Source organism: Pyrgilauda ruficollis, unplaced genomic scaffold (genome assembly GCF_017590135.1).
Source record: "Pyrgilauda ruficollis isolate IOZ18807 unplaced genomic scaffold, ASM1759013v1 scaffold3, whole genome shotgun sequence".
Lineage (NCBI taxonomy): Eukaryota > Metazoa > Chordata > Aves > Passeriformes > Passeridae > Pyrgilauda > Pyrgilauda ruficollis.
This window is the reverse complement of record NW_024524377.1, coordinates 24,908,189-24,935,325: the sequence shown is the minus strand read 5'-3', so window position 1 is coordinate 24,935,325 and position 27,137 is coordinate 24,908,189. Positions and strand designations below refer to the sequence as shown.

General features: G+C 38.9%; 1 protein-coding gene and 1 long non-coding RNA gene across 7 annotated transcripts in view; both read left to right on the top strand.

The window, feature by feature from the left end:
* AOX1 (aldehyde oxidase 1) overlaps nucleotides 1–20,266 on the top strand; it is a 49,421-nt gene extending 29,155 nt beyond the window's left edge. For 2 of the 6 annotated variants that reach the window (XM_041472947.1, XM_041472951.1), the window contains exons 27-39: nucleotides 352–447; nucleotides 1,140–1,268; nucleotides 1,761–1,835; nucleotides 3,647–3,699; nucleotides 5,297–5,411; nucleotides 6,020–6,085; nucleotides 6,661–6,849; nucleotides 7,279–7,446; nucleotides 14,476–14,672; nucleotides 14,809–14,898; nucleotides 17,854–18,040; nucleotides 19,492–19,674; nucleotides 20,143–20,266. In XM_041472947.1, coding sequence (XP_041328881.1) covers nucleotides 352–447; nucleotides 1,140–1,268; nucleotides 1,761–1,835; nucleotides 3,647–3,699; nucleotides 5,297–5,411; nucleotides 6,020–6,085; nucleotides 6,661–6,849; nucleotides 7,279–7,446; nucleotides 14,476–14,634 — 1,050 coding nt within the window. In that variant the 3' untranslated portion in view covers nucleotides 14,635–14,672; nucleotides 14,809–14,898; nucleotides 17,854–18,040; nucleotides 19,492–19,674; nucleotides 20,143–20,266. Of the gene's footprint in view, nucleotides 1–351; nucleotides 448–1,139; nucleotides 1,269–1,760; nucleotides 1,836–3,646; nucleotides 3,700–5,296; nucleotides 5,412–6,019; nucleotides 6,086–6,660; nucleotides 6,850–7,278; nucleotides 7,447–7,772; nucleotides 7,994–8,344; nucleotides 9,645–14,475; nucleotides 14,673–14,808; nucleotides 14,899–17,853; nucleotides 18,041–19,491; nucleotides 19,675–20,142 lie in introns of those variants that run through there. The other 4 variants (XM_041472949.1, XM_041472948.1, XM_041472950.1 and 1 more) reach the window with 4 other exon arrangements.
* A 433-nt stretch (nucleotides 20,267–20,699) lies between these two features.
* Nucleotides 20,700–26,797, top strand: LOC121356481. The gene is made up of 4 exons (XR_005955570.1): nucleotides 20,700–20,766; nucleotides 21,498–21,632; nucleotides 22,729–22,793; nucleotides 23,358–26,797. It is a non-coding gene; the product is annotated as an uncharacterized LOC121356481 (long non-coding RNA).
* Nucleotides 26,798–27,137: the final 340 nt, after the last annotated feature.

Here is a 27,137-nt window from a genome sequence, read left to right as displayed (position 1 = left end):
ATCAATGAGAGAGAAAATGGAACTTGCAGCAAATGGCACTTAGAGCCCTTAGTGAGGGGTTTCCTCCCATTTCTTCTGGAACCACTGAGATACTGTTGCCAGGTGTAGGTTTGTTTCAGGATCTAATAACAGAAAAGACCACAATACAAGGATTTGTATATTTTTCTTTCAAAGTCCATTATAGAGGAAGAGCAGCAAGTAGACTTTCAAATTTTGCCTTCTATTCAAAAGCACTAAACAGATAAACTGAAATACACTTAAACACTTTATATTGTTATTTTTATTCAGTTCATTACCACATACAACACATTTCCTCACTAGTCTGATATTGATTTTGTTTTTCTTTTTTAGGCTGCTGCACTGGTTCATATTTATACTGATGGGTCTGTGCTCCTGACACATGGTGGAATTGAAATGGGGCAGGGTATTCATACAAAAATGATCCAGGTAACAAATTACCTAAATAAATACTGCCATGTGCTTTATCTATCATGCAGATAAACAGTGTGAAGGTTTTCTTTTTGGTTAGTTAGTGTACCAGCAGGACAGTTTCTTTATTAGAATAACCACTACTACTTTACATTGATAGAGTTAGAAGGTAAAGTTGCCTTCATTAGTTCATAAAGGCAGAAGGAAGGAAAAAACAGACTGTTTTTTGTTCTTCCAATAGCATGTGAAGAGGCTTATTAGAAATAAGATTTTTGGGGGCTGATCCCATAAAACCCATAGTGAAAAAGGCAGAGATTACTCAGATTGATACAGTCAGGATGATAACATCATATCCTTTTTGGTCAATGGATAATTCTGAGACAGATCTGTGAAGGTATTTATAAAGTCAATGAAAGTTTGGGACCTTGGCTTGTGTAATTTGCTGTAAGTCTTACAAGGTATAAGCAGGAAAATCAGGAATGAATGTTGGATTTCAGAGTCTCAATGCAGAGTTTGAGTGCAGCAAGAACATTTTCTTTTTCTGTTTTTAAGTACTACCAAATTGGACAGAATTATTTCAGTTGGAGATTGGAAGAGAACTTGCTGAAATTTTCATCTTTCCTGCTACTACTGACTTCTAGCAAATACTGGGGAATTGTTGGAGTGTTTAGTTCTTTTCTAAAACAAAGACTATGTTGTTCCTGGAACAGGTTGCCAGTCGGGAATTGAATATCCCCATGTCATGTATCCACTTCTGCGAAACGAGCACAACAACTGTTCCCAATGCATGTGCCTCGGTAGGATCTGCAGGGACAGATGTCAATGGCATGGCTGTGAAGGTAAAGAATAGTATTTAGTTGAAAAAAATACCCTATCCCTTGAAGTGTTTGCTTGCCAGACTTTAGGCCCTAGTGATCCCATATATATCGAGTTTGGGATTATCAAGAATACTGCTGGAGATGACCAAGAAGACACATGACTTGACAGTTTCTCAGGAATGGTGTTTGAGTTTTCAAAATGTGATCTGGACTCTCCCAAAAAGGCTTATACTTGACAAAATCTCTGTTTCATCTAACAAGCTAACTAGACCCATACAAATCTTGCACCCTGTTCATGTTTGAAATCTACTGATTCATACAGATCCCAGCCCTTGTAACTTAACCATTTACACGTTTTATGTCTTTGTAGTCAATATGACACTTCCTGCAATACCTTTTCAAACTAAGATGACAGTAAAGCATATACTAATTAAATAGTAACTAGAACATAACTTGAATAGTACCAAATGTATCTGTGTTAATTTTGTGGTATATTCTCCCAATTCTCACCAGGATGCTTGCCACACTCTTCTGAAACGCCTGCAGCCCATCATCGAGAAGAACCCAACAGGAACCTGGAATGATTGGGTAAGACCTGTGAATCCTACTGAATGTCTTTGAGTGCTGGCAGAAACTGTGATAAATGTACTGTAGTCTATAAATCTGCTCAGCCTAATAATCCTCAAGTAAATAATCCTCAAGTTAAAAACTGTAGAAACAAGCTATCTCACAAAAAGATGAAACTCAAGGTTCTTGGCCAGGCACAAATGATTATGTGGAAGATAATAATTAGATTTATTGCTGGTACAGTATTTGAATATTGCCAGTGCAATATCCAAGTAACAAATCTGTAATCTGTTACAATGGATTATAGTAAAATCAAGTTCTGGTCCCTCCTGTTGAGTCATGAGCATCAGTGAGATCCCCGGCTTTCTAAACTCCTCAGAAGAGTCTAGGTGCAGCCAGGTCTGCTTAGTCTCAGATGTGGTCCACAGCCTATGTGTAAAGCGTTACAACATGTTGTAGTGTAACCTCAGCCAGCCACCAAGCATCGTGCAACTGCTCACTCATTCCCCCACCAGTGGAATCAGGGAAAGAGTCCAAGAGCGAAAGCTAGAAAACTTGTGAGTTTGATTAAAGACAGTTTAATGGATAAAGCAAAAGCCATACACACAACCAAAGCAGAGCTAGTAATTCTTTCACTCTTTCCCATGGGCAAGCAGGTGCTCAGCCATCTCCAGGAGAGCAGGGTGCCATCACACGTCATGGTTACTTGGGAAGACAAACACCAGCTCTTCAAACGTCCCCCTGTTCCTCCTGCTTCCCCCGACTTTGTGTTCTGAGCATGATGCCATATGGTCTGGAATATCCCTTTGGACAGTTATTCCAGCTTCCCATGCACCTCCAGCCTCCTCGCTAGTGGGGCAATCCAGAAGCCAGAAAAGACCTTAGCTCTGTCTAAGCCCTTCTTAGGAATAACAATAAAACACTAACCCAAAACACCTGATCTCCTCTGATAGATATACAATTAATCTGGATCATTCAGACACACCAAAAATATTATCAAAAATGGCTGACCAAAGGAAGGAATGTTAATATATGTAGAGAAGTAACTTTGTGTCTTGGAAAGTCAGTACAACCCAACCAAAAGCCTCACAAAAAATTCTTGACTTGTAAACTGAGTAAATCTAACATGAGAATCACTCAAAGGGAATAAATTTGGGTCCTCATATTGTCACTTTTTATGACTGGCAGAACTTTACAAAGAGCATTTATCTTGAAAACTGTCATTTTTATGCAAATAGGTCATGCAGATCTTTTGTGTCAGTGTGGTGGCTTGACCTTGGCTGGACTCCAGGTGCTCAACAAACTGCTTTATCACTCCCTTTCTCAGTGAGATAGGGGAAGAAAATAAGGTGGAAAAAAGCCAACAAGTCAGTGGGTTAAGATAAAGGCAGTTTATCCAAGAAAAAGCAAAAGGTTGCACATGCACCCAGTTGCATGACCCAATATAATCAGTGACTTATCAAGCAGCTCTGGTTAGCTGACAGAGAGACCCATCTCTGTTGAACACAATCAGAAAAACTGAGCAGATGACTATGGCATTGCCAGTAATAAAGATTTGCAAGAACACTGCTGTTGACAGGTCTATTCCTTCTTGTATTGCCAAAAGAATTCAGATTGTTCATACAAGAGGGGTTTAGTTCTGTGGTATTAGACACCATGTGCAGCTAAACATGCTTAACCCAGTTTGTCTTTCTTTCTTTACAATTTTGACTGTTTGGGTTTTAAGTAAATATGTGTGGGTAAGTATATATATAAATAAAGTAAATATGACTATGCTGTGTTCCTTCCTGACTCCTTCCTTGGTTTACCATAAGCACTGCTATATTTTTCAGATTAGAGAAGCTTTTGAACAGAGTGTGAGCCTTTCAGCTACTGGCTATTTTAGGTAATATATTTGTATTCCTTAAAAATGCATAAATTATACTAGGACTGATTTCTGAAGATAATTAATGCTGTAAAGAGTATGTCCTGTCTAATAGGTCTTTCTAATGGCTCATTTTATGTTTTATATAATTAGTTGGTATATGGAGGGTTGGAAGCATAAAGTTTAGGTGTTAATTTATGTCTAGTCCTCTGTGGCCTCTCTAGAAAGTATTAAAAGAATATTTTATGCCATCCTTTGCTCTATGGTTTCACATTTAGCAAACCAGTCAGTGTCAAGAAAGTGCTGCCTATAAGTCATGTGCAAAGTGGGATATAGTTGATTTACTGGAGCTGGATTACTATAAGCTATAAATGTCATTGTTCCCACTGCTCTCAGAGCAGTCTCTTGGTCCTTTTTCTTTGAATTCTTTCACAGTTTTTATAAAGAGCCAGAAATGAAAAATTTTTGTGCTATAACTCAGGTGGGATTCAAAGCTAAGCTTTTCTCTTGGCCTGCTGTGCCTTATCTCTTCTCTTCTTCTGCTGGTGGTTCTTCCTTATCAATAGCAACTTTTCAGGTCTCTGGCAGTCTGGAATAAGTTGAAAGGGCACTTGGGAAAACCATACTTTTATAAAACACCAAGAAATATCCAAATGAAATGTCCCTTCCTGCTGTTAAGCCTGTTCAAGTATGTTTTCTGCTTATGCAGCCCTTCAGGAATGTTGATATCACCAAAGTAATGCACAACAGTCATACTTTGCTATTGATATTTAATGGTGTCCAAAAACATCTGCACATCCTGTATTGATCTAGCTCTTAGCCAGTCATATTCTCTACTTCCAAGAATCTCAAAGGCAGCTGAGCTAAATGGATTATGAGAAGTTGAGTGTATGGATTTTGTGTATCCTTTTCTTGGTACATGGTTCTGTACTATATAATTGCTTTATGATAATCTTAAATATGCTCAACAAAGATATTTCAGTCATACATAGTCAGAAAATACACCTTAGTCACATAGCTCCCATGTTTGGAAGACAGCACATTTCACTGTTCTCTCATGTCCTTGGATTTACCCCATCATTCCTGACTACTATGGTGTCCTCTGTTAATCCCACTCCTGTCAAAGTAATTACACCTTTATTTCAATATTCCTCTTTTAACACTCTTACTCAATTCTGTAGGCTGTTTCTGTAATTTTGACTTTTTCATTTATCTCTTGTAAATTATTTTTTCATAGGTCCTGACAAATTTTCCTCCCTTTTTCTAAATTCCTTTATGTGCTATTACCCCAGTAACCACTATGTTAAATGTTTATTCTGTATTTGTACTGTGCTTTTATTAGTATATTTCTATGATTATGCTGGTTATAGACTCTCCTGAGCTGAAATAGCTTTTTTGTCTGCTACATTTTATATAAATACCAGAGGCTTCAAACCTAAAATAGCGGTGCTCTGTAGGTTTTCATGGAATTTTGAAGTTCTGAGCTGTTACTTAAGATTTCACTTAAGATGTTTAACTTAAGATTTCACAATCAGTTTCAAACTTATGTGCTTACCTGCTTTGTTATAATGCAAACTGTGGTCAGTTTTCTTCTTATGGACTTTGTTTCTTCCATCAGAGGTTACAATGAATACATGGATTGGGAGAAAGGGGAAGGACAGCCATTCACATATTTTCTTTTTGGAGCTGCTTGTTCAGAGGTTGAAATTGACTGTCTAACAGGCGATCACAAGGTAATAACTGAATGTCAGAGAAGTTTTGAAAGTAATGTGAATAAGGTTTGCTCCAACAATCAATCAGATTTGGGGTTAATAAGTCAACTGTCTTCACATGTTAGTAAATATATCAATGGTGTAAATATGAATTACAGGTGGAGCAGAATGGAAGCTGTGCAGTATTAACCAGCTTCTGACATACATGTCAATGTCATTTGTGTTCACCTTTTGGGTTATGGCTGACATCTAACGTGTTCTTTGCTTGTTCTGTCCCTGTATGCCAGCAAACACCTTATAGCAATATTCAATTTCCAGGCTTTTGGCCACCTGGACAGCTAAAGGCTATAGACTGATGACCATATGGCCTCTTTCTGTACATTTGTATGAGGGTTTCCTTGTGCAATGGGAAAAATCTGGCAGGGCTGTCTCTGGCCAAACTTCTGTAAAAGTTGAGACAAACCCATTTTGCCTCTGATGAGATATTGGATGTTATTCTGAAATAATGTACATGGAGGGCCTCTATATCAGTATTTCTTATTTCACTGAATTCCAGCTCTAACCCACATTATTTTCTAATGCTTTCATTCCATCTCTCTGGGTGGTATAAATTTAAATTTTATTAACAGAACCTCAGAACAGACATTGTTATGGACATTGGATGCAGCATAAATCCAGCTGTGGATATAGGACAGGTACGTGCCAAGAATTTTCTGATGCCTTATTTCTATTACACTATTGTCCTCATGTGAAATAATTACCTCATTCAGAAAATATTCTTTTCTTACTGGATTATAGATCTTATTAGAATGTCTCTTGCCTATAGACTTGCTCCAATTGAATCAGTGTCAGAACTCTATAGATGTCAAAGAAGCTTGAATTTTACCCATGGTTTCAACCTGTAATACTTCCAGTATGTGTGGATGTCTTCTGTGTACTGGACTGAAATCCTGTTTGTGATCTACAGTCTCCAAGCTGTTTGATCTGCCTTCCTTGATAGCAAGGAAACATCTTTATTCATTGCAGGCTGGTCCACAGATCTCATTGCTTCCTTATACAAGCATTTATCTTCTCAGGTATGAGAGAGGATTGTGAAAGCTTTTCCATTATAGTTGCCCCAAAATGTTGAAGCATCTCGTTAGGCAGACATTAGTGCATTAGTCCTCACATATATCACAGTAACAGCTAGTGATACAAATGAGTTCTTGGTGAAGTTTTCTCGGTTAACCAAACATGAGTACATAAATGCTATTTCTTTTCTTATTTAAAGATTGAAGGTGCTTTTGTTCAAGGTGTTGGACTGTATACAATGGAGGAGTTGAAGTATTCTTCAGAAGGAGTCCTCTATACTCGGGGTCCAGATCAGTATAAGATCCCTGCTGTTTGTGATGTTCCAGAACAGTTTAGTGTTTCCCTGTTGTCACCTTCTCAAAATCCTTATGCCATCTATGCATCCAAGGTAAGCAGATGATCACAGGGCCTAGTTCTTACATCCCAGGCCAAACTGAGAAATTACTTTGATATAAAACACATAAGTTTTCAGTTCCTCTCCTTTAGCATTTCAAACAAGTGTCCAGTAAATTGTTTTATTTATAACATCAGGGAAGCTAATAAGACATAAAGCCAAATATTGTTGTGTCACTTTAATGGTTGGCAGGTAGTGATTTTAGAGTTTTGTTAACAGACCATACACAAAAGCTGCAAGATCAGTTTAAAACCATACTTTTAAATGTGGTGATAAACTGAAAAGATAGAATAAAAATATTAATTGATGGAGAAATTATAATGTTATTCAGAGTATGCAGCTCACTTATGTGACTATGCAATACAAAATAGGACTATATGTGTGTATTTATATGAGAGACTGGCTTTTTAATATCTTTTTCAGGGGATAGGTGAGGCAGGATTTTTCTTGGGATGCTCTGTGTTCTTCGCTTTGAGGGATGCAGTAACTTGTGTGAGAAATGAAAGAGGACTGAAAGAGACCTTTGCACTGAACAGCCCCCTGACTGCTGAGCAAATACGGGCAAACTGCGCTGATGCCTTTACTGAGATGGTAAGAGAAGCTGGGGGAAGGCTCTGTGCAACAGTGGCTAGGTAGGAGTGTTTGCTGATTTTGGCACCCCTGAATAGCGGAGTGCCTAATGATGTCTCCAATCAGTCATGCTTTAAATACAGCTCCTTGTAATTGAAATGTCTGGTAACAGGTCTCGTTCACACAAGTTTTTTTTTTTGCTTTGAAATCTACATAATTTTTACAGCCCTCTCTTTCCCTGAACCCTCCTCCTTTCTTCTGCATGTCAAATCCCATAGAGGATTAAATAACCCATCTTATTAACATGCAATGGATCAGGCTCTAAGCCTTCTTCCTTCTCCTTCCAGGTGCTTTGCCCCCCTGACTGCATGCTGGCACTGTCACTTCATTCTAGTTCTCCTTGCTATGCCCAGTACTCTTTGGGAGAGAAATAATTAACTCAGAGCTAACACAAAGAGACAGAAGCAAAACAAACAAAGCAATACACTTCATATAATGCTGATCCTTTGTGCTCTGTTTTCTGCAACTGTTCACTGTCGTTCCACTGTTATTACAATTCTTTTTCTGGGTAAGTTTTTACTTAGTGAGGCAAGGTCCTTGCCAGCATATAAATCCATGCTGTGCCCTGAACCTCTGTGGCTCTGCTATGGAAACTCTTGAGCTCTCATTCACAGATTACTGCCATGGTATTTCTGTGACTGGGGTGAGGCACCACTGGCCCCTGAATCAGTAGGTTTGTGGGTTTACTCTCATTGCAGAAGCTTGCAGTAGGTGAGATCCACCAGAGCAGGGGCCATGCTTCTCCATCCCTCTTTAGTCCTAATCCCAGTTATCACTGACTTGGAGGCACCTGATAAGGGCAGTGCTGGGAGGTTGCCAGTCAAATCAAGTCACTGTTGTCATTTCTTGCTTCTCTTAGATGGCAAACAATGAAGCTTCTTCCTCCTTGGGCCACATCTGTGTGAATGACAAACCATAGTGCACAAGACCGGAATGGAAAACTGATTTACTGCCCCAAGACACACTAATCAACACACAGATAAATGTATTTTCTCTTTTTCTGAATAGAATCAGCTACCAAAAATATGCACTTCATATCTTACATCCTTATCTTCATTCTTCCTCCAGTGTACATATTACAAAATATTAAGTATTTTGCTTAAATGACTGCATTTAATTGTCAGAAATAAATCTTCTGCATTTGAACCATATGTTTTCAACAAAAAAGATCTGATTAGCACAGCTTAAATGCTGCAGGAGATGAAAGTTAGAATGAAGTGTAAAGGTATGCTAGATAACTTACTGTCATGTATTACACTTCACAACTTCATATGATAAATGATTTTGTAATGGCTTCAGCTAATTTTCTAATTTAGATTTGAGTCTTGCAGTGAAGTGTAAGTGCAGAGATCTTTGTCAAAGAATCAGAATCTTGTTTGTTGGATTTAGAACCTTTTTGACCAGAAGTGATACTCTGACTTGTAGTAAAGCTGGTTTAGAATCTTTTGGCACAGGTATCTTTGTGTTAAAAACATGCAAGAAACAACAGTTATGATTCTCTTTTGCTATGCCAGGCAAGTTGCCATGGCTGGTCTAGATATACAGAATTTTATCCCAAAAGTTGACAGAGTTGTAATTTCCACCAGAAGCTTTCTTCATCTTATGGAGCAAGCCAAAAGCCTCTAAACAGAATGGGAAAATTGACATGGAGTTCAGTGTGCTTTGAATGGGAGAATGGATGATATGTCAGCCTGCAGGCTCTTATTATTTCACTACCTTTCAGTGTTCCGAAATTTCTCTTGTCTTCCCTTCATTTTTTGAGCTGATGTGTATCTGTGACAGAAATCAGGTCAGTCACTTTAACAGCTTTTGCATTGGCTATTAAGATATGAAATCTTTATTGTTTCAATTTGTCTCTCTGTAACCATGGTGAGGTGGTGAAATGCAGTTGCTTAAACACAGGTGTCTAGAGCATTTTAGATGTCATAAGGCAGTAGAGACGTGGCACAGGAGAGCATAGGATTGGAAGAAATGATACAGCAGCTTGAGACCAGGCAGGTAACAGTAATTGTAATCAGTGGAAGTGGTACTGAAGGTGACTTAGCCAGCTGAAGCCTTTTTGGGGTTTACTTCATTTTCTTCACTTTCTTTGTATTAATTTGGCTTTTATATATTGCTAGAAGTCAATAAATTAAATGTGAATGCTGCTGTCACAGTTAGTTTTTCTGATTTGAAACATTTTCTTAATTTCACTCTTTGGTGTTACAGTCTGATTATAAGAGATGCCTCTGTCTAAGGTGCAAATGAGACTCTGTGCCCAAGTCAATATTCCCAGAGTCATTCTTCTGGAAGTACTACCTTTCTAGAGTCCAGGTCCTGGGTATCCATGGGGCATACATGCCATTCCACTCATTTGAGATAGCGTGTGTATAAGCACTTGTTTGCTTTCCCATATTTTGTCACAGTGGGAATTTTTTCGCAGTGCTAACCAAACCTTTACTTCTGGTAGGTCTGGAATCAGCTCCTTCCTGCTGCACCAGCTGTGCTTATCTCAGGCTCCATTATCTTAAGGAGACAGTGTTTTAGACAGGCAACAGTCCGTACATAAGGGTTTAAGTGCTTTAAGTCCTTACATATGGGTTTGTCAAGGACAGCTTGCAAACCCACATGTCGATAACAGCCCAAAATATGTGTGAATCTGGGATACACTGAAGCAGGGAGCATACAGATCTACTGAACTGGGGGGATGTTCTATTGTCTCTTGTATTAGGTACCAGCACGGGTTCTTGTTCATTACAGGTAAGTCAAATCTTGTCAAAATCTTGCCCAAACCTTGCAGGCAATGATGTCTCCCCGCCTGCAGTACTGAAGTGTTCACACTCCAAGGATTCATCACATTCGAGACCCGCACTTTGTTTTCTGCAGTGCAAATCTTGTCTTCTTCTCAGTCATTATTAACAAAGATTCCTCCATGCCACTTTACAAGTGGCTCTTTTGTCTAGTTGCCTAAATTCTATAAATGTAGCAAATATGGGTTATTGAGTTTTCTGGGTCTGAAGCATATGAAGCTGTCTGCTGGATTTTAAGTGTTTAAAAAACTTCCTGGAAGTTAGACATTTCAGCAATTCACCATTCTGACAGTTGCTAATATGGCTATGTTGGATATTATGAAAGAAGTACTCTTATCTGTAGGGAGGTAGATAAGCAGAAATGTTAGACTTCAAAGGCACTGGCATATTGGATGGCTATTGACACATGAATGTGCACTGTGACTGCACAGTTACACCCAAACTGGAGATGGTTCAGAAGAACTTTCTACTGATTTTCTTCATGACAGCAATGTTCCTGTAGCAGTCTACCCTCAGCAGGCCCATTCCATGGGGTGAAAGCTTAAATACCTAACATAAATACTAGGTTCTGATTTGGAGGGTTAGCCTGTAAATTAGATATTCTTAGGCCTTTGAGCCTGCATTGTTGTACCTACAATGCATGAGGAATGCTACAGTGATCACTACTACTGCACTTGGCAGGACCCATTAGGGCTTTTTCCTGCAGGGACCTAGTGACTGACATCACTCCAGGGTTTGTGTTTTGGTAGCTCTTGGGGATATGTTAGGGGATAACCACAAAACCAGCAGCCTGTCTCTGCTGAGAATCACCTTATTGCCTTCCAAGGGGAGTGGCAGAAGATTGGGGACGGGCTACTTCATCCTGTAAGCCTTCAGTCACTCTAAGTGAAGTACAGACAGCTTTGCGGTAAAATGTAAAAATAGTAAATGAAACAAAAGACAGGTATGTACAATGAAGACTTAAAAGATATATCCATAATTCCCCTTAGAAAAAAGAAAAGGCCAGCTGTAGCAAGGCATTTAAAGATTATTTTGTTTCCTGGACATGTATACATACAAATGGATGAGAATCTAGAATCCCAAATCAGGATTTGGGATTTCTCTCTTTAAGAACACAGCATGTGTTGAATATGGTACCCACAGCAGAAAGGGCATAGAACTGGCATGGCATAGAGATAACCAGAAGGAAATTTTAAATCTGTGTAGAGTAGTAAAGTTGATTTTGTTAAAATTTGGCCATTCTGCAGAAAGAAAAGATTATACATAGTTCAGGTCATGCCAAAATGAGAATTGTGGCTCCACAGCTTTGCTTTTGACACTGTAGAGAGGAGGGTAATGTTGAATGTCCTTGGTTTTAGCTTCAGGCTATGTATTCTAAATTCATCAGTTACTGGATATTATACAGACCTGGAAATGAACAGGATAAACAGACTTGGAAGTTGTAGTTCAAACCCAGAAGTTCCCCCTCACAATTATCTCTTATGTTACAGGGTTTGAATTAGAGGACCTCAATTTCTTTGCAGATTATTTCAAGTCACCAGAGAACAGTTAGGGTGGGGAGTAGGAGGTGGTGCATTAGCATCAGAACATGCATTCATTACTGAGAAATGGCAGACATTGCACTGGCTCATCCCCACCTGCTTATTTTCAGACTGAGCATCAAATTAAATTCTGCAGGACAAAGCAAACTCAGTCGACCTTTAGGAGCATACAGCATTTCATTAATTTCTTGTGATACCTAAAGCTGTATTTTGATGCAAGAGCATGGCTTGCTCTCAACATTCAGATAAGCAAATCTTTTTTGTGACTGGCAGAAAGGTAAGTTGTGAACAGAAAGGTAAGTTTATGAACAGAACATAGCTATACAATCCAGCACTGCATTTTCTCACAGTAAGCATTGTGCCCAATGTGGCTGCAACATGTTTGTTATGACCAGTTTCAGGAAATACTGGAAGATCTTTCTTAAGGCTTCATGTATTTCAAGCAAAGGTTTAAGAGTGACTAGTCTATCATCTTCCTGTTGAGTAGTCTGTGAATAGATTTAACAGAATTAAAGATGAAAAACTCAATTTGGACATCCTGAATTTTTGAGTGCAACTCAACTTGTAAAGTGTCGAAACTCCTTCTCACCCTAGGAAAGAATCTCACCTGTTGACAGACTTGCAGCTTAACCTTGGTATCTGCATTCTTCCTCCACCCCCCTTCATTTTCTTTGCAGATCCTTTCAGGTCTTTGCAATCCAGAACAATTCCCACCAATGGATCCAATACAGGAATTTATATTTCCTCCTGAGCTAGTGGTAGACCTTACTGATATTTGTTATCCCAAGCATAACTGAGTTCCTACAAATTTTGAAAACCTGATGTTTTTGTGAAACTGAAAGATCTATTCTCAGATAAATAGAAGATGCTAGTTTTAGTCACACATAATGAGACGTTTCAATGTGAATAATCTACATGTTAACATTATTACAAATACCTAACTTTTTCAAAAAAGAAATTGCCTCTGCAAAACCAACTTTTTTTTTTTTTACTGTAGTGTTTTCTCTGAAAGATCCCAAATGAACTTCTCCATCTTTTCTGTCTTGTATTCTCTGTTGGATGGCTTCTTCCAGCGGGGACATAGACCCTAACAACCTGAAACTGGACTTAGGTGCAGGTCCACAGGAAAGGCAATGGACTTGAAAAGGAAAGAAGAGTGTTAATTGCAGTAGTTATGGAAATTCACAGAAGGACAGATGAAAAGTTGAAAGGGGGGGAGGAGGAGGAAAGGCCCATGACAGAGGCAAGAGATCTGTGAGAATGGTAGTGCAGGATTTACCCAGACCAGACTGAGTAGAATCCAAGCAGTCAGGTTCAGACTCTTATTTTTAATCCTCACTCATGTTTCAGTAGCTTCTTGCAAAATTCTTTGTTTGCATTTCTTTTGCAAATGTTCGTGGGCAGTTCTTGCTGCTATTACACAACCACCTCACAGGCACAAAAGTTCATTTGAGTTCTGAAAATGCGTGGCACAGTTCTTTGGTTTGTTATGATATCACAGAGTGCTATTTGCTGCAAGGCAGTTGGCTTTGTAAACATTTGTCAGTGCAACTTTCTTATTAAATGATTGCCTCTCAGTGCAGAACATTCATAGTAAGGCATAAAATCCTTTATGAAACCATGAAAGGGAAAGTAAATCTGCCTTTCTGCTACTTGCCCTGCCTTTGAGACTCATACTTTAGAATGCAAGTATTAATGTTTTACAAATCTTATACTTGGATTAAGATCATGGCTAAACTGCTGCTGGTTGATAAAGCTGGTCAGACAGAAAGAAGATGCCACCATCTGCTCTGCATGTTCAGATTGAGCTGCCAGGAGGAGTGCACTGCTTCTCCAGCCCACACAAGGTATCCATAGCAGTAAGATTATGATTGGTTTCACAAACACCAAGTGGTCTTTTTGTTTTTCAGCTATGTCATTTACCTAGAAGGCCAGTCCAGAGTTGCAACAGATCTTTGACTTGTCCACTGGTGCTTTAATTGCATTTTCTGCAAAGATAGGTGTTTCTCAGGGATTGCTTTTGCATATTTTGAAGCCATGATTCCACATGGCACTTGTCAAGTATGAAAAGAACATACATGATATCCTCAGGAGGAAAAAAAAGCTATATATATAGGTAAGAAACAAGGTGGCAGAAAACCACTTTGATTAACATAAATACTGATCAAGGAGACAATACTTCTGGAAAGACAAATTTTTAAAACATTTATATACTGTAGAAACTAGTCTGGGTCTAGCATGGTAGATACATGACTCAGCAAATAGGGATGTAGTGATCCTCCCTGAGAGAACACACTTCTTGTATTCTGCCACATATGCAGTGAGATTTTAGCATCCTGATTTCCCCTGAAGTCTAGTAACATTGTTTTACATTATACACAAGGGAAATCTTTCAGAATCTTCAGAGTAGGAAAAAGAAACATAATATTAATCTTCTCCTACTGTTTATTTTGTGTGTCTCTTACAATGTCATTTAGTTCATTCTTATTTCAGTTTCCTGAGCAATAATATAATTATGATATAAGCTCAGCACCACAGGAACCTCAGGTGAAAAGCTTCATTAATGTCTCACTGCCTGTCATGACAGTGTCCTATTGAGCAATACGGTGGTTCATACTGGCAGTAGTCAAATTTACCAATCTTTGTCATTTCCATCACAGAGAACGGCTCAAGAGCAACAAAGAACTGTGATTTTCCGTGAGAAGAGAACAACACAGATTTCTCCCCCTGGCCTGAGGAAGCTGAGGGAATGGCCATTGAGGGGTAGAAAAGTAAACCTGGTTTCTGTCAACAGAAATGATATGAGAGAGGACTTCTGAAGGGAACAGTAGATGAAATCACATTAAAAAGTACAAAGGTAGACTTCAGTTAAGATTGAATAAAACAAATACAATTTCTAACAAGTCTTTTGATGGAATAAATGGGGTTATGGGACAGCTCCCTGTTACATATAAGAAGGGCAAGCTGAAAAATAATCTCATTGTTTGTTGAAGTCTTTAGGAAGACACATTGTAAGCAGGGGATCATCCTGGGACTCAAACCCAACCTCACCAGCTGGCACATCTGTCCTTTGGCATCAGAAGGTAAGCTTTGGCTCCCCTGCCAAATATCTTTGAGATGGGCAGAACACTGCAACAGAGAATATGTCTGTGGGTATCAGTTTTCAAATACTACTGTGCATTCCTAGATGAGTTAGAATGGTACATTCAGGAGAATGGAGAATATTGTCCTGGTATTTGCTTGCCATTTTAACTTGCAAAAAGTATTTGCCAGTAGAAAACACTGTCCTCTTTGACAAGGCAAAAGGAAATGGCATCTAGCCACCTCAGGAAAGCAAGGTGGGTGTGCCTGACAGGTAGGAAAGGCCTCCTTTCTACCCTCTGGTTATGTCACTCCATTTATCAGGTTAGCTTTGTCTTGTAACTCCACCACTGTTTGCTTTTCTTGCTTTTGTCTGTCACTTTTTAAGAAAAACTTTGGTTCATTCTCTAGTGCTATGCACCTAGAAACTTCTCTTGAAGCCCCTGGTACTTTTGTGGATATAAGTCTGTGTATGTACATGTGCATAGTGTTTAAATAACACTCCAGTAATCAAGCCAAAGCAAGTCTCATCCTTGCAACATAGAATCTGTGACAAGTTTGGAAAATCTTGGCAACAATTTCTGCAGTCTTTGAACTAAATGTGTACAGGGCTGATTCCCCATCTTATTGCAGTGCTTGATAGTTACTTAAACGTACTGTAATTAAATGATGTTAATGGTCTGAAGTGCTTTTGAAGTAGAAATAGGATAGTTGTATTTAAACCTAAATAACTGATTTTCTGACTATCACTAGCATTTTATGACATATATTTTCTAGAAAGTATAAAATAATCAGTATTTTATGTGATGAACTATGGCATTCATATAGGGAAATCTATATAGATTAGCCTTTCTGCTCAAAGGCTAGATCCTGCTAAATCCATATTGGCCTTAATATATTCTTTTGCACTGAAGAAAAGACTGAAGAAAATTTGAATCTGCAATGCAGAAATGGTTCCTTCTTGCCACACATTCAATAACAAACTGCAGTTTTCTCCAACAGATGGTAAAAGATTCTTTTAAATGATAACGTTCCTTGGTGGCTGTGAGCATACTGACATAAATGCCAAGGAGTTCACTGTTTCTGTTCTCATCCTGTACTCTGTAAAGTTAAGACTCTGATGCTTCAGAAGTTTCATTCAGGTTCCTGTGTAGTTATTAGGAATATTTCCATTATTTCCAGTAGGCGTTGAAACATGCAGGCTACTCCTGCTTGGAAGTAGCTAAGAAAATTCTGGCATTCTTCCATCACCTCTCCCACTTTTTTCAGCTAGACATCATCTTCTGCTTCTTGGGGCCTCTTACTGTTTTTCCCTTTCTCTTAAATGTGTGTTTGTGTCCCTTTCAGACACAAATTCAGGCTGCCTGAATATTTGCAATATGTGGGAAAATGCCATATTGTCACACAGTCTTCAGCAATAAGCTCATTTCTGACCTCTACTCACTAACTAATTAGCGATTTGCAATGAATAATCCTGAGTTGTGGTTGCAGCTACTCAAAAAATAAGGTCCTAAGGACTGTGACCAAAGGCGGCAGCATTGGCGGGTAGGGGTGAGGAAACGTGTCCTTGTTCCTGTGCTCTTAGGTATCCCTCTAGTGGATATGAGAAGAACGGCGTGGGTAGAGGGAGACCCAGCCACAAAGCCACGTGTTGTGATTGACGTCAGTGAAGGAGTGACCACAGGAGTCTGTGCCAACCCTGCCACCAGAGGGTCTGTCCCCAAAGCACTGCCCACTGCAGGGCAGCTCACCAACGTGTGGCCTCATGCTGGATGAGTGCCTCTGCCCATAAGAAGTTGGCTGGCTGTGGCAGGTTTCCCATGAAAAATAAAAAGATTCCCATGAGCTGAAATCCTGCAAAACTGGTGTTGGCAGCAGTAAAAGTGCATTTGCTGCCCAGAAGTTTTGAGCCATAGTGATGATTTGAGAAACAGCCTGGAAGAGGAAATTCAGGAGAAATGTGTTAGTTCCTTCCACAAATTAAAAAAAAAAACCCTAGCCTGCTTTGTCCAATGACAAATTGTGTCACAGAGCTAAAGCTATCACAGAGGGTATTTCAGAGTCTTGCCTTTCAAAGAGAGATGGTTGCACCCAAGAATAGTGGAGGTGGGGACAACAAAATGAGCAAAATACTGCTGGCAATCAAAAGGTCAATTTGAAGAGCAGGAAGTTATCTATCAGCTGTCACATGGATAACATGTGAGTTGAAGCAGTCTCACCATGGAAAATTAACAGCATTTTTTGGGGAGGCCACTCTCTTTCATGCTGATTCGCCTCTTTGATTAACTCTGCTGACACAATGAAAAGGCACATGGATCTTTTTTTTTTGCAAGACTTGTCAACAGAAAGTGCAGATGAAAACCTGGCTGTCAGTTCTCCCTCTTGTCCCTGTCAGCTGCTGGCCCTTTGTTTGGGGTAGTTTGATGTGACCATTGCTTCAGTAAAGCAATGTAAATCCTGCTGAGAGGATTTTCCATCTCTGACAAGACATATTGTTCAACATGTAATCCTGATTTTTACATTTGTCATGAGACTATTACATGAGACTATAGTAAAGATCTGATCTGCTAACCCCTGCTTTAAATGTTCACAAACTCAGGGTCCTTATCACAGTGGGACCTCCATGTCCTGGAGAAGAAACTACTATTTTCTAAGTTGAAATTAAACTAAAAGAACATACTGGCCATATATATGCCAGGACCAGAGTGCTTTTCCAGCACTCTGAAATCATCAAACTGCTGATGAAGTTAAAATTTTGGTATGTTTCCTTACATGTAGATAACCTCAAGTGATGTCCCTGTTTAGTATAACTGCCCAGGATTAGCTTAATACTTCAAGAAAGTAAAAAGTTTAACTGAAACTTTAGGCAATGGTAACACCTAAAATACAAGAAATAATATATTTTAATCAATTTCTGACAGTGATGGAATTTTTCCTTTTTCTTTTTTTCCCATTAGGATGACTTCATTTCAGTCTTCTGACAGGCTGAAAGACAGGAAAATGCTCTGTCCATAGTGAATTGTGGAAAGCTAGTCCTTTTCCATCCAGGCACAGACAGCATTGTAGAGCTGAATATTTTATTTGGAGGCATTGGCTCAACCACACTCTGTGCAAGAAAGTCCCGTAAGACTTCCTTATGGGAAGGTACTGGATATTTTAATGTATTTTACCAAAATGTAGGAATCATAGAGGGAAGCATGGGATTTGCTTGACTGTGCCAGTAGAGATCCCATCATCAGCCGCTCACAATGTGTTTGACCTGTGCTCTCTAACAACAGATTAGCTCTTGATATAACTTCTACTGATTCATTTATACTTCTCACATACTTCACAGTGTCTTTAGCTTCCTGTTACTTATAAAGAAGGGTGTGTTCACTTTAGTCTGGTGTTTATTTTTACCTGGCAATGGAAAGATCACATGCTGAATGAAGGCTGTAGACTGACAATGGAGGAAATATTTTTCCCTCCACCAGGTCTGGGTAGAAAAGTAGAATATAGAAGAACTCTGCTTGTCAGCTTTCTTTTCAGATTCTATCTGGAACTGTTATAATGAGTATTTTGCCCTTCTAACTTTTCATTCTTAAGCCTCTGCTAATTGTAACATGAAGCTGCTGATACATTTGACACTGTGAGCAATCTTTTATATTTTTGTAGATTTCCTGGTATTTCAGGGTGCAGATGCACTCCTTACCCTCAAGGTGTTGTGCAGATCAGGCTGTTCTGACACAGCTCAGACAGGGACACAGCTTTCAGAGATGCAAGAGCTCAGCAGAATTTAGTTAAACTGTCCAGTGGCCCTCAGGACAAATAAATGAAATAACCTACTGCAGCATCTCTGTGATTGTTCAAGCCTGAAAGATCTATTTGCAAAGCTACAGTATGAAAAGGAGAGGTGATTAGCATGTGGAAAAGTTTGTTTGTTGGAAGACTTCAAATTAAAAAAAATTAAATTTCATAATGAATTTTCATCCTTTTTTGTTTGTTTTGTTGCGAAGTTTAAAAACTTTTAAATTAAATTTGTGCTGCTTCTTAGCAATTTTCCACTAAAAACTATCAACATCAGCCAAGAATTTGTTTTTTGTCCTGTAAAAGATTAAAAATATATTTTTTACAGCATACTCTTTACTCAGTAAAAGCCCACCAAAACATAAATGTTGAAATGTTGGAACATTTTCATAGTCCCCAATAATAGTCTGTTTTAAGTTAATGTGAACTATCAGCAGTTCAACAACAAAGAGCACCAAAGATGTATTTTTATTAAGTAGGTCTGAAATTATTTCAATTACAGGCTGATTTTGAAATAATAAGAGGGGATTGATGATGAGAACTTAAATAGCAAAAAAATGGAAGAAAACATTTTTCAGTCTAGTCAACATTGGCCAGAATAGTAATTTACCTGTCTCTTTAGCAAGATGGGCAAGAAGGAATTAGAATGATTCCTGACTGTATTCCTGACTTCAGATGCATTTTCTCTGAAGTAAACAGTATGATATGTGATTGTTTGAAGCAGTGGTGATGCTGAAGTCTGCAAAGGTATAGCTTGCTTCTCTTTTTTTGGCTTATTCACCTCAATTCTGTCAATCTTCTCCATATAGGTTCTGGCCTCTGATGATTTTTTTTCTGCTCTGCTTTTCACTATTTCCAACTGTTCCCAATCAAATATCATGTCACCCTTTAGTGGCTTCAGTTCTGATTCCTGTTACTCCTGCATGAACACATGTTTCAGGAATAACCACCAGGCCAATATTGTCACACTCAAGGACAGCATAAAGTTGAAGGTAAAGCAGAGCATTTGTATCCTGCACTTTTATGCTGTGCTGACAGATTCCTCTCTCTTTAAAGAAAATGGTAAAAAAGTGGGTAGAAATTGGTAGAAAAAGTGTTACTGATGGAAAGAGGTCAAAAAAGGAAGAGGAATAGGAAATTTGTATTTTCTCTCACAGAGTGATTTAGAAGGAAAGGTAATCCTGCTGTAGCTGAAGAGCTGTAACCTCCTAAAGAAGGAAAAACCATGAGATATTAAATTGATACTGATTGAATAATTTTCTCTTAATAAACACAGGAGGTTTAAATAAATAAAGGAGGTGTAAGCCTGAGATTCAAAGAAACAAAAAAAAAAGAAAGTATTTTTCTTCTCTGACGAAACTCTTTCTGTGCCTTGTACACACACACATAGTCAAATATAAATTCCCTTGTAGTTCACTTGAAACCCAATTTATTTTTTCCTGTAATTATTTACGTAACAGGTGAATTGCATATGGGAGGGCAGGAACATTTTTCATGGGAACAAACAGGGTGGTTGTTATTCCAAGAATGGAAGATAAAGAAATGGCTGTGTACCTGTCTACTCAGAATGCACCAGATGTACAGTTAAAACAAAGTATTAATGGTGGGTTCAATGCACATATGGGCCATTCACTTAAGAGTTGGACTCAATGATCCCTTCCAACTCACAATACCCTGTGGTTCTGTCATACTTGTTTCTTACCTTTCTAAATAACCTTAAAGCTGAACCACATGACCAGGAGTTGCTTTCAGCCTCTTCTGCTTCTCTTGAAACCCTCTAATGGTGTTCCCAATTCAGATTAATTTATCTTTTATGAAAATAAGTGGCCTGAGTGCTGCTGCAGCAGAATGGAACAGCAGGTCTTGTGCTGTTGGTATTACACAAGGCAGTACAGACAAAATGAGCAGTGTTATTATGGGATGAACAAAGGGTATCTTGGATAGATAATATGACTGTAATCTTATTGAGCAAAGACTAATTCTGTCTTACATATATTGGTCAAATCCTCCTAAAATTAGTGACAATCATTACAATCCTCTACAATCTCTTTTATTGCAATAATGAGTGTCTTCTCCTTGAGAAAGTGAGTATCTGACAAGTTGCATTGCTTGCATGACTAGTGACATTGATGATGATGGGGTCAGAATTGTGTGTAAATAATGATAAATTAATATGGAAATAATAATAACATATGAATGGTATGAAGTTTCAGGGGAAAAAAGCTAACAGGTCCTAGTTAACATTAGAGTTGGATTGTAGGCCTGTAGCAAACAACAGTTTCAAAGAATATATGTTAATTTCTACATGTTTAGTATTAGCTTTTATAGTTCATTGCTGGCTTGCATTTTTTAAGCTTTTCTTTTTGTCAGCCTGACGAGTTAAAGCTCTATTTACATCTTTGGAAGCACTGTCAGAGGAGGTATTTCCAAAATGCAATGTCAGTATTTTAATGACACTGACTGTGTGCTGTAAACAATCCCTTGGTTCCATTTGGCTTGCTGTTTTAGTGCATGCTTTATCTCCAGCTGCAGATGCAACATGCAGTTCTATATAGGGATTATCATATCTGGCATCAGATAATCAAACTAGTTTACAGAGCTGTTTTTACATTTCCAGTATTCTTTTAAAGACTAGATTGTGCTTTCATTGGCATTTTTAGTTGTTTGAAATTTTTTTGTTTGTTTGTTCCTATAGCAACTGTTTTTCTGCCCTGGAGTCTTAACCTGATAGCTTTTAATACACAGTTAGTCATAGAAAATAGACAATTTTAATATGTATCTTGATAGGTAAAATTCTGGATGTTCACTTTTGCAGGAATTGGTGGCTTCAGCTTTAAACCTCAAGTCCAAAACAATTATGTGTGCCATGTGAAACATGTTGGTGGAGCATTTGGGGGGAAGGTACTAAACCATCACTCTTTGTTGTAATTGCAGCTGTGGCAGCCAACAAGTAAGTTGATTTAACTAAATCAAAGGAGTGATTTAACTAAACTTAATTAAAGATGACAAGACTAAATGAAAAAGGAACTTCAGTCCTGAACCCTCCTTGGAGGGTTATCCTGGTGACATCATCTTTTTATCTCTTTGGCAGTAAATCTTGGATAGAGGCGTGAAAATTCTCTGGCCTCCTGGCGATGGTATTCACTTACTGTCTGAAAGCCAGAACAAAGCCATGGAGGCAGTTTTCCTCTGGTCTGATCTGTATAAATCCCAACAATTTAGGCCTCTTTGAGGCATGATGGCATGAATTTCATTCCACATATTCAGTGAAAATGGTTTTTATCCTGATACATAGGTATGCTCATCAGCCCTTTGTGCCACAGCTCTCCTGTACTTTGACTGCCTTGCCCTTCCCTGTCCTGTCCGTTCTCCAGGGAATTTGCATCCCCCTGTTGAGAAGCTAGAGAGAAAACTACTGAAAAGCTCATTTTCTCTCCTTTGTTGTTGTTGCCAAAAAAAAAAAAAAACCACCACCCAAAAAAGCCCACAAGAAGAACTTGCTGAATCAGCCTAACCTCAGGCATGGTAGGTTAATAAGAAACTAAAACATAGAATGGGCTGATTTATTGGCACCAGTAGGAGTTTGGCCATGTACACGTAATGTCATTTGCAATCTGCATTAAGAGGCTGTAATAAAAGGGGATTTTTCTAATGTTCCTTTTAGGAGCGGGTGTCCACTCCATTTTACCTTGGAAAGAAATATAGATGTGTTAATCACTGGTGGACAGCACCAGTGATTGGAAAATAAAAAGTGAGTGATATGAGATAAGGTGTTTTGCCCAGTTACTGGGTAATAGCCTCTTCTGAGGCAAATCAGCATAATTTCATTGACTGTCAAGACTCAGCAGGAAACCCAAGTTTTCTTCTGAAATCCCAACCCAGCACCAACCTTCCCCAGTCCTAAGAGTATCCTGATGAATTCCATGAATCAAAACAAAAGCTGTCATCCTAGAGCCCATGCAATATCCAGAAAAAGCAGAACCATCCCTCCCTTTTTTTTACTTTGGAATACTGCTGACATCCTAACTGCCCTATCTCATCTGCAGATGATAAATATGTAACTCAGAATTGAATATGAACCACTTCTCAGACATAAAGCCAGCTCTGCAAGGTAATGCAAGATCCAACTTGCAGTAAACTCTTACTTTTGACTTCTAAATCCTCACATTAGAAATAAGCAGGTAAACAGTGCCAGCACTGAAATCTTGGTATGTGCGTGGTAAGTGGTGGTGGCAGGTGTATGAATTGAGCACCCTAAAATCCTCTGGGACAGGGTTTATGGTTCAATATGGTTTGGATAAAGAAGACCTGGGGAGTTGGCTTTTCTGTGGACTCTTGCATGAGTGGTAGCGTTTGGCTGATGACTATTTCTGGGAGAAATTGCTTATATTTTTAATTTTGCTGAAGATATTGCTCACAAAGATATTGTTCAACTCTGGTTATGATTAGAATAGGTTTAGAACAGGTTTGGGAACAGAGGAAAATTCCATTTTTGGTTAAGTCTTGTATTAAGTATAAGACAAGGAATAGGACTGTGATTGGCATATGTCAGTAGCATACGTGTTTCATATTCTTCTGGGTATCCATTACCTGACTATTAGCCTGACAGTGAGGAAGTGCAGTACAGTACCAGCTCTGGCTGGTTTTCACATACCATATCTTCTCTCTCACACAGATGGAACACGTAACCCACAAGTAGTGGACTATGCCCTTTTATTCAAATTTCTTCCAGAGTCACTGAAGTTATTTGGATAACCACTGATGTGCTTTGCCTCTGCTTTCTTCAAAATGAGATGACAAGAAAATGCACCCTCACCCTTGAGTTCTCTGTGTCTTTCAGAGTAATGCCTTCAATCTGCTCTTCCATGTCTTGTGCTTCCCTCACTCCAGGGGTTGGCAGGACAGAGCAGTAGCCTGCTGCAGAGTACTTATTTCTGTACAATGAGGCAGGAGCCAACTTCCCTTCCCATATCAGTCCTAGCCAACAATGATTACACAAGCGTTTCTGCAGAAAGCAGGGCAAGATGGCCATGATGACATTGTTTCCTGACAATAGCCACCTCACAGGTTTTCCATTGCACTCATCCTTTGGCACTGTACAAGGAGATACATCTGGAGTTGCTTAATAACTTGTCACAGGGCCCAAATTTTTGTTTATAAGTTAAACAGGAAAAAAAAAAGGAATAAAAAAATTGAAGTAGTAAAGCACAGTAGCAATTATGAAATAAAGAGCAAGATTTTACCAGCCATTCTCTCATCAATACATATCCAGTCAGAAAACAAACTAAAAAAACACTCTGGGAGACTGGAAAATAGGAAATGTCTGATGAAACTGTGTCAAGGTCCATTAATTAAAGCTTTCAATTTAAAAAGCCCCATGGGCCTAAGTTTAAACAAATCTGTTGTGCTCTAGGCTGAAAATGTCTCCATGAAAAAAGGACACAAATCACATCAGGCAGACCTGCAGGTCCCTCTCTTCTAATAGCAGCCAGCTAGAGACTCCTACCTCAACCTGCCTTAGGAATTGGGGTCGGGAATTCTGCATCCATCCACTTCTGCTTCCTTCCATGCAGTATATCCAGCAGTCAAAGTGTTTCTCAGTGGTAGAACTTCTCATACTCATAGAAGTCATAACCAAGGTCAAGAACCTTCATGAGCTGTGTTGTGCAAAAAACTTGTTAACAACTTAGAATTTAAATAAAGATGAATTTGCTATTCAGTCACCAGGAGATGATGTACAATCTCCAGGAATGCACCAAGAACTGTAGGCTTTCTTTGCAAACATCATGGCCCCCACAATTCAATGCAGTCTCATTCAACTGTATTGCATAGTGGAACCTTGTATGTCAGTTCCTGTAATGTGAGCTTCTCAGGCTGAGAGCTCTCCTCTGCTATGGAGGTATGAGCTTAATTACCTGTTCAATTACAAGAAGGCCACTGTTCACTAGAGGTAAGTTGGTTGATTTCCCAACCTTTTGTAACTTGAGAAAATTGAGATATGTGTGTGCAATGACATTTGTGTGGCTGATAAGGAACATGCATTTGTGAAATACAGTAAGGGGGTTTTTTTCCTTAGCAAAATTATTTTATGTATTATTTTGGTTTCCTAAAGACAAACCTGCAACCTGTAAACCATGGGCTTAGATTATAGATTAGTTCTGCTGTCCTAAAGATCAGAAAACCAGATGACTCCTTTACAGCCACTTACTGACTGCAAGCATTCCTGCAAGACAGAATTAGAACTGTCATACACATACACACACATATATATATGAGACACCATCTTGGTAGAACAAGATATAAGCACCAGTTCTCTTGTCCTGCCAAGGAAAAGACCTGTCATTAATGTGTTTCATGCTACACTGGAACAGTTCTGGAGTTACCTCAAGAGCTTGAAACAATTTGCATGCAATTTTGTAAGTACCTGCAACAAAGAGCAGATCACAAGTAGTACCATTTTGTCACTTCTACATCCAGTTTGAGAGTAAGAACTGTTATCTGATTTTTTTCTGTTCTTCAGCATATGGAAAATCCCAAGGATCAGAATGAGAAATGTACAAATTAATGATGGGTGATGTATCAATATTTCAGTAAAACAGAGATTCTAAAAGTACATACTGCCAAGTATTTCTAGGCACAGATATATTACCACCCAAGTAACACACCAGTTTAGCTCTGCTTCCTGGCAGCCCACCTCAGGCCTGCTCCACATCATCAGGTCTCTCTGAACCACTAACTCTGGCCTCTCCCAGAGGTGGAATATAATCACTGCTATTCACTGCCTTGTCACCACTCACTTCTCCTCTGCCTTACCCACAGTTTTGCCCCTTCTTTTCAGCAAAATGCTGAAGCAGGACCAAGTTGATGCATTCATCCCAGATGAGGAGAGGGCACGAGGTGGGGAAGTGGCACTGGAGGTAGGAAGGGTTAAGAGCAGGACAGGATCCCAGTACCAGCTGTTTTCCTAACAGAGGTGAGGTTGCCCATAGCAACCATCAGCAGAGCAGATGTGCAGCAGGTGACCAAGAGGGAAAGGTGGAGAGGAGGGCTGAGAGGGGAACCATGACAACACGAGTTCATTATAGGTGTGGCAGCTCAGCTGTGCCAAACAACTGGCACTCTGACAGACACTTCTTTGGAAAGGAGGTTTTAAAGTGATCCAGTGGCAGCTGTATGAATCTTGATGGAACATTTCCCTATGAGGAGAGCAGTCTGGAAAACAAATGTAAAGGTATTTGAGAGGGAGAAAAGGAAATACCTGAGCTGAGCCAGTGTAGATATACATACAAATCAATATTCAGCTTTGATAGCTGATAATTCAAAGCCATAAAATTAACAGTGAGATCACATTTAACAACATCATTCTGTAACCAAACACTAGCATAAGAAACAACTCTGGAGATGTTCAACAGGTATTGCATTAGTTCAGATCCTGAGCTTATTTACATGAACACAAATTTATTTTCATTTATTTCACCGATGACAGTGCAGGCTTAAATTAGCATAGTATATAAAGGAGGGTGACCTGCACACACCCTCACATAAGTCACATTTAATCTAAGTCTGTAGAGATAAAAAAAGATCTTATTCCTTTACATCAGTAAAATTTTCCTGTTCCTTTCTCTTGGTAAAGTGTGAGAAACTACAGCTAATGGGAAAAGCTCAGCTGGTGATGAGCTTTGTAGTTTTGTCATATCAAAGATTTTAGGGAGCTGACAACAGGAATTATTATATCTTTGTGTTTCCTTTCCTTAAAATGTGGTTTTAATAATTCCTGATTTTTCTTCTTAGCTTTTTAATTGATTTAGACAAATGCTCTCATTTTAGAATGAGCACCAATGTAATCAGTGCCTTGGGTTTAGAATTAATGGACAAATATTTGCTAATATTAAGGTGAAAATTCTTCCTCTGAATGTGGTATTTTTGAAGTTAGTATTTTGGGAATTTCATCAAGCTGTTAACTGGAATCTGCAAAAATGTTTCTTGAATAAAACTTGTAAGGCACTGTACTGCTATTTCATGGCACTGGGATCTATCACCAGTATTGTTTCAAGGATAAGATAGTAACAAAAACTGGTATGAGATGAAATCTGGCTCCTATTGACAATAAGAATGATCATGTTTTCCCTACTGCAGCCCAGTGATTTGTTCCATTTATACACCTGGTAACTGGTCATTTCAAGAGTTTCAGTCACAGCAACACTGCACTTAAATCTGATGGAAATTTGCAGCTGCATACAGTCTAGAAAGAAGCTTGTGTTCTCTAAGTTGGTTTGGGGGTTTGGCCTTTTGGGGAGCAAAGAACTGGGCTGCAATTGCACCTCCCGTCCTACACCAGCACAGAGAGTATTCCCCATGTTGTCCCCAGCTCTGTGCTGCTGTGTTTTTGGCAGCTATCTTTTTTACATAGTACTTAAAGGACCTCCACTAGCACAGTGGATGTGTTTATGCTGTC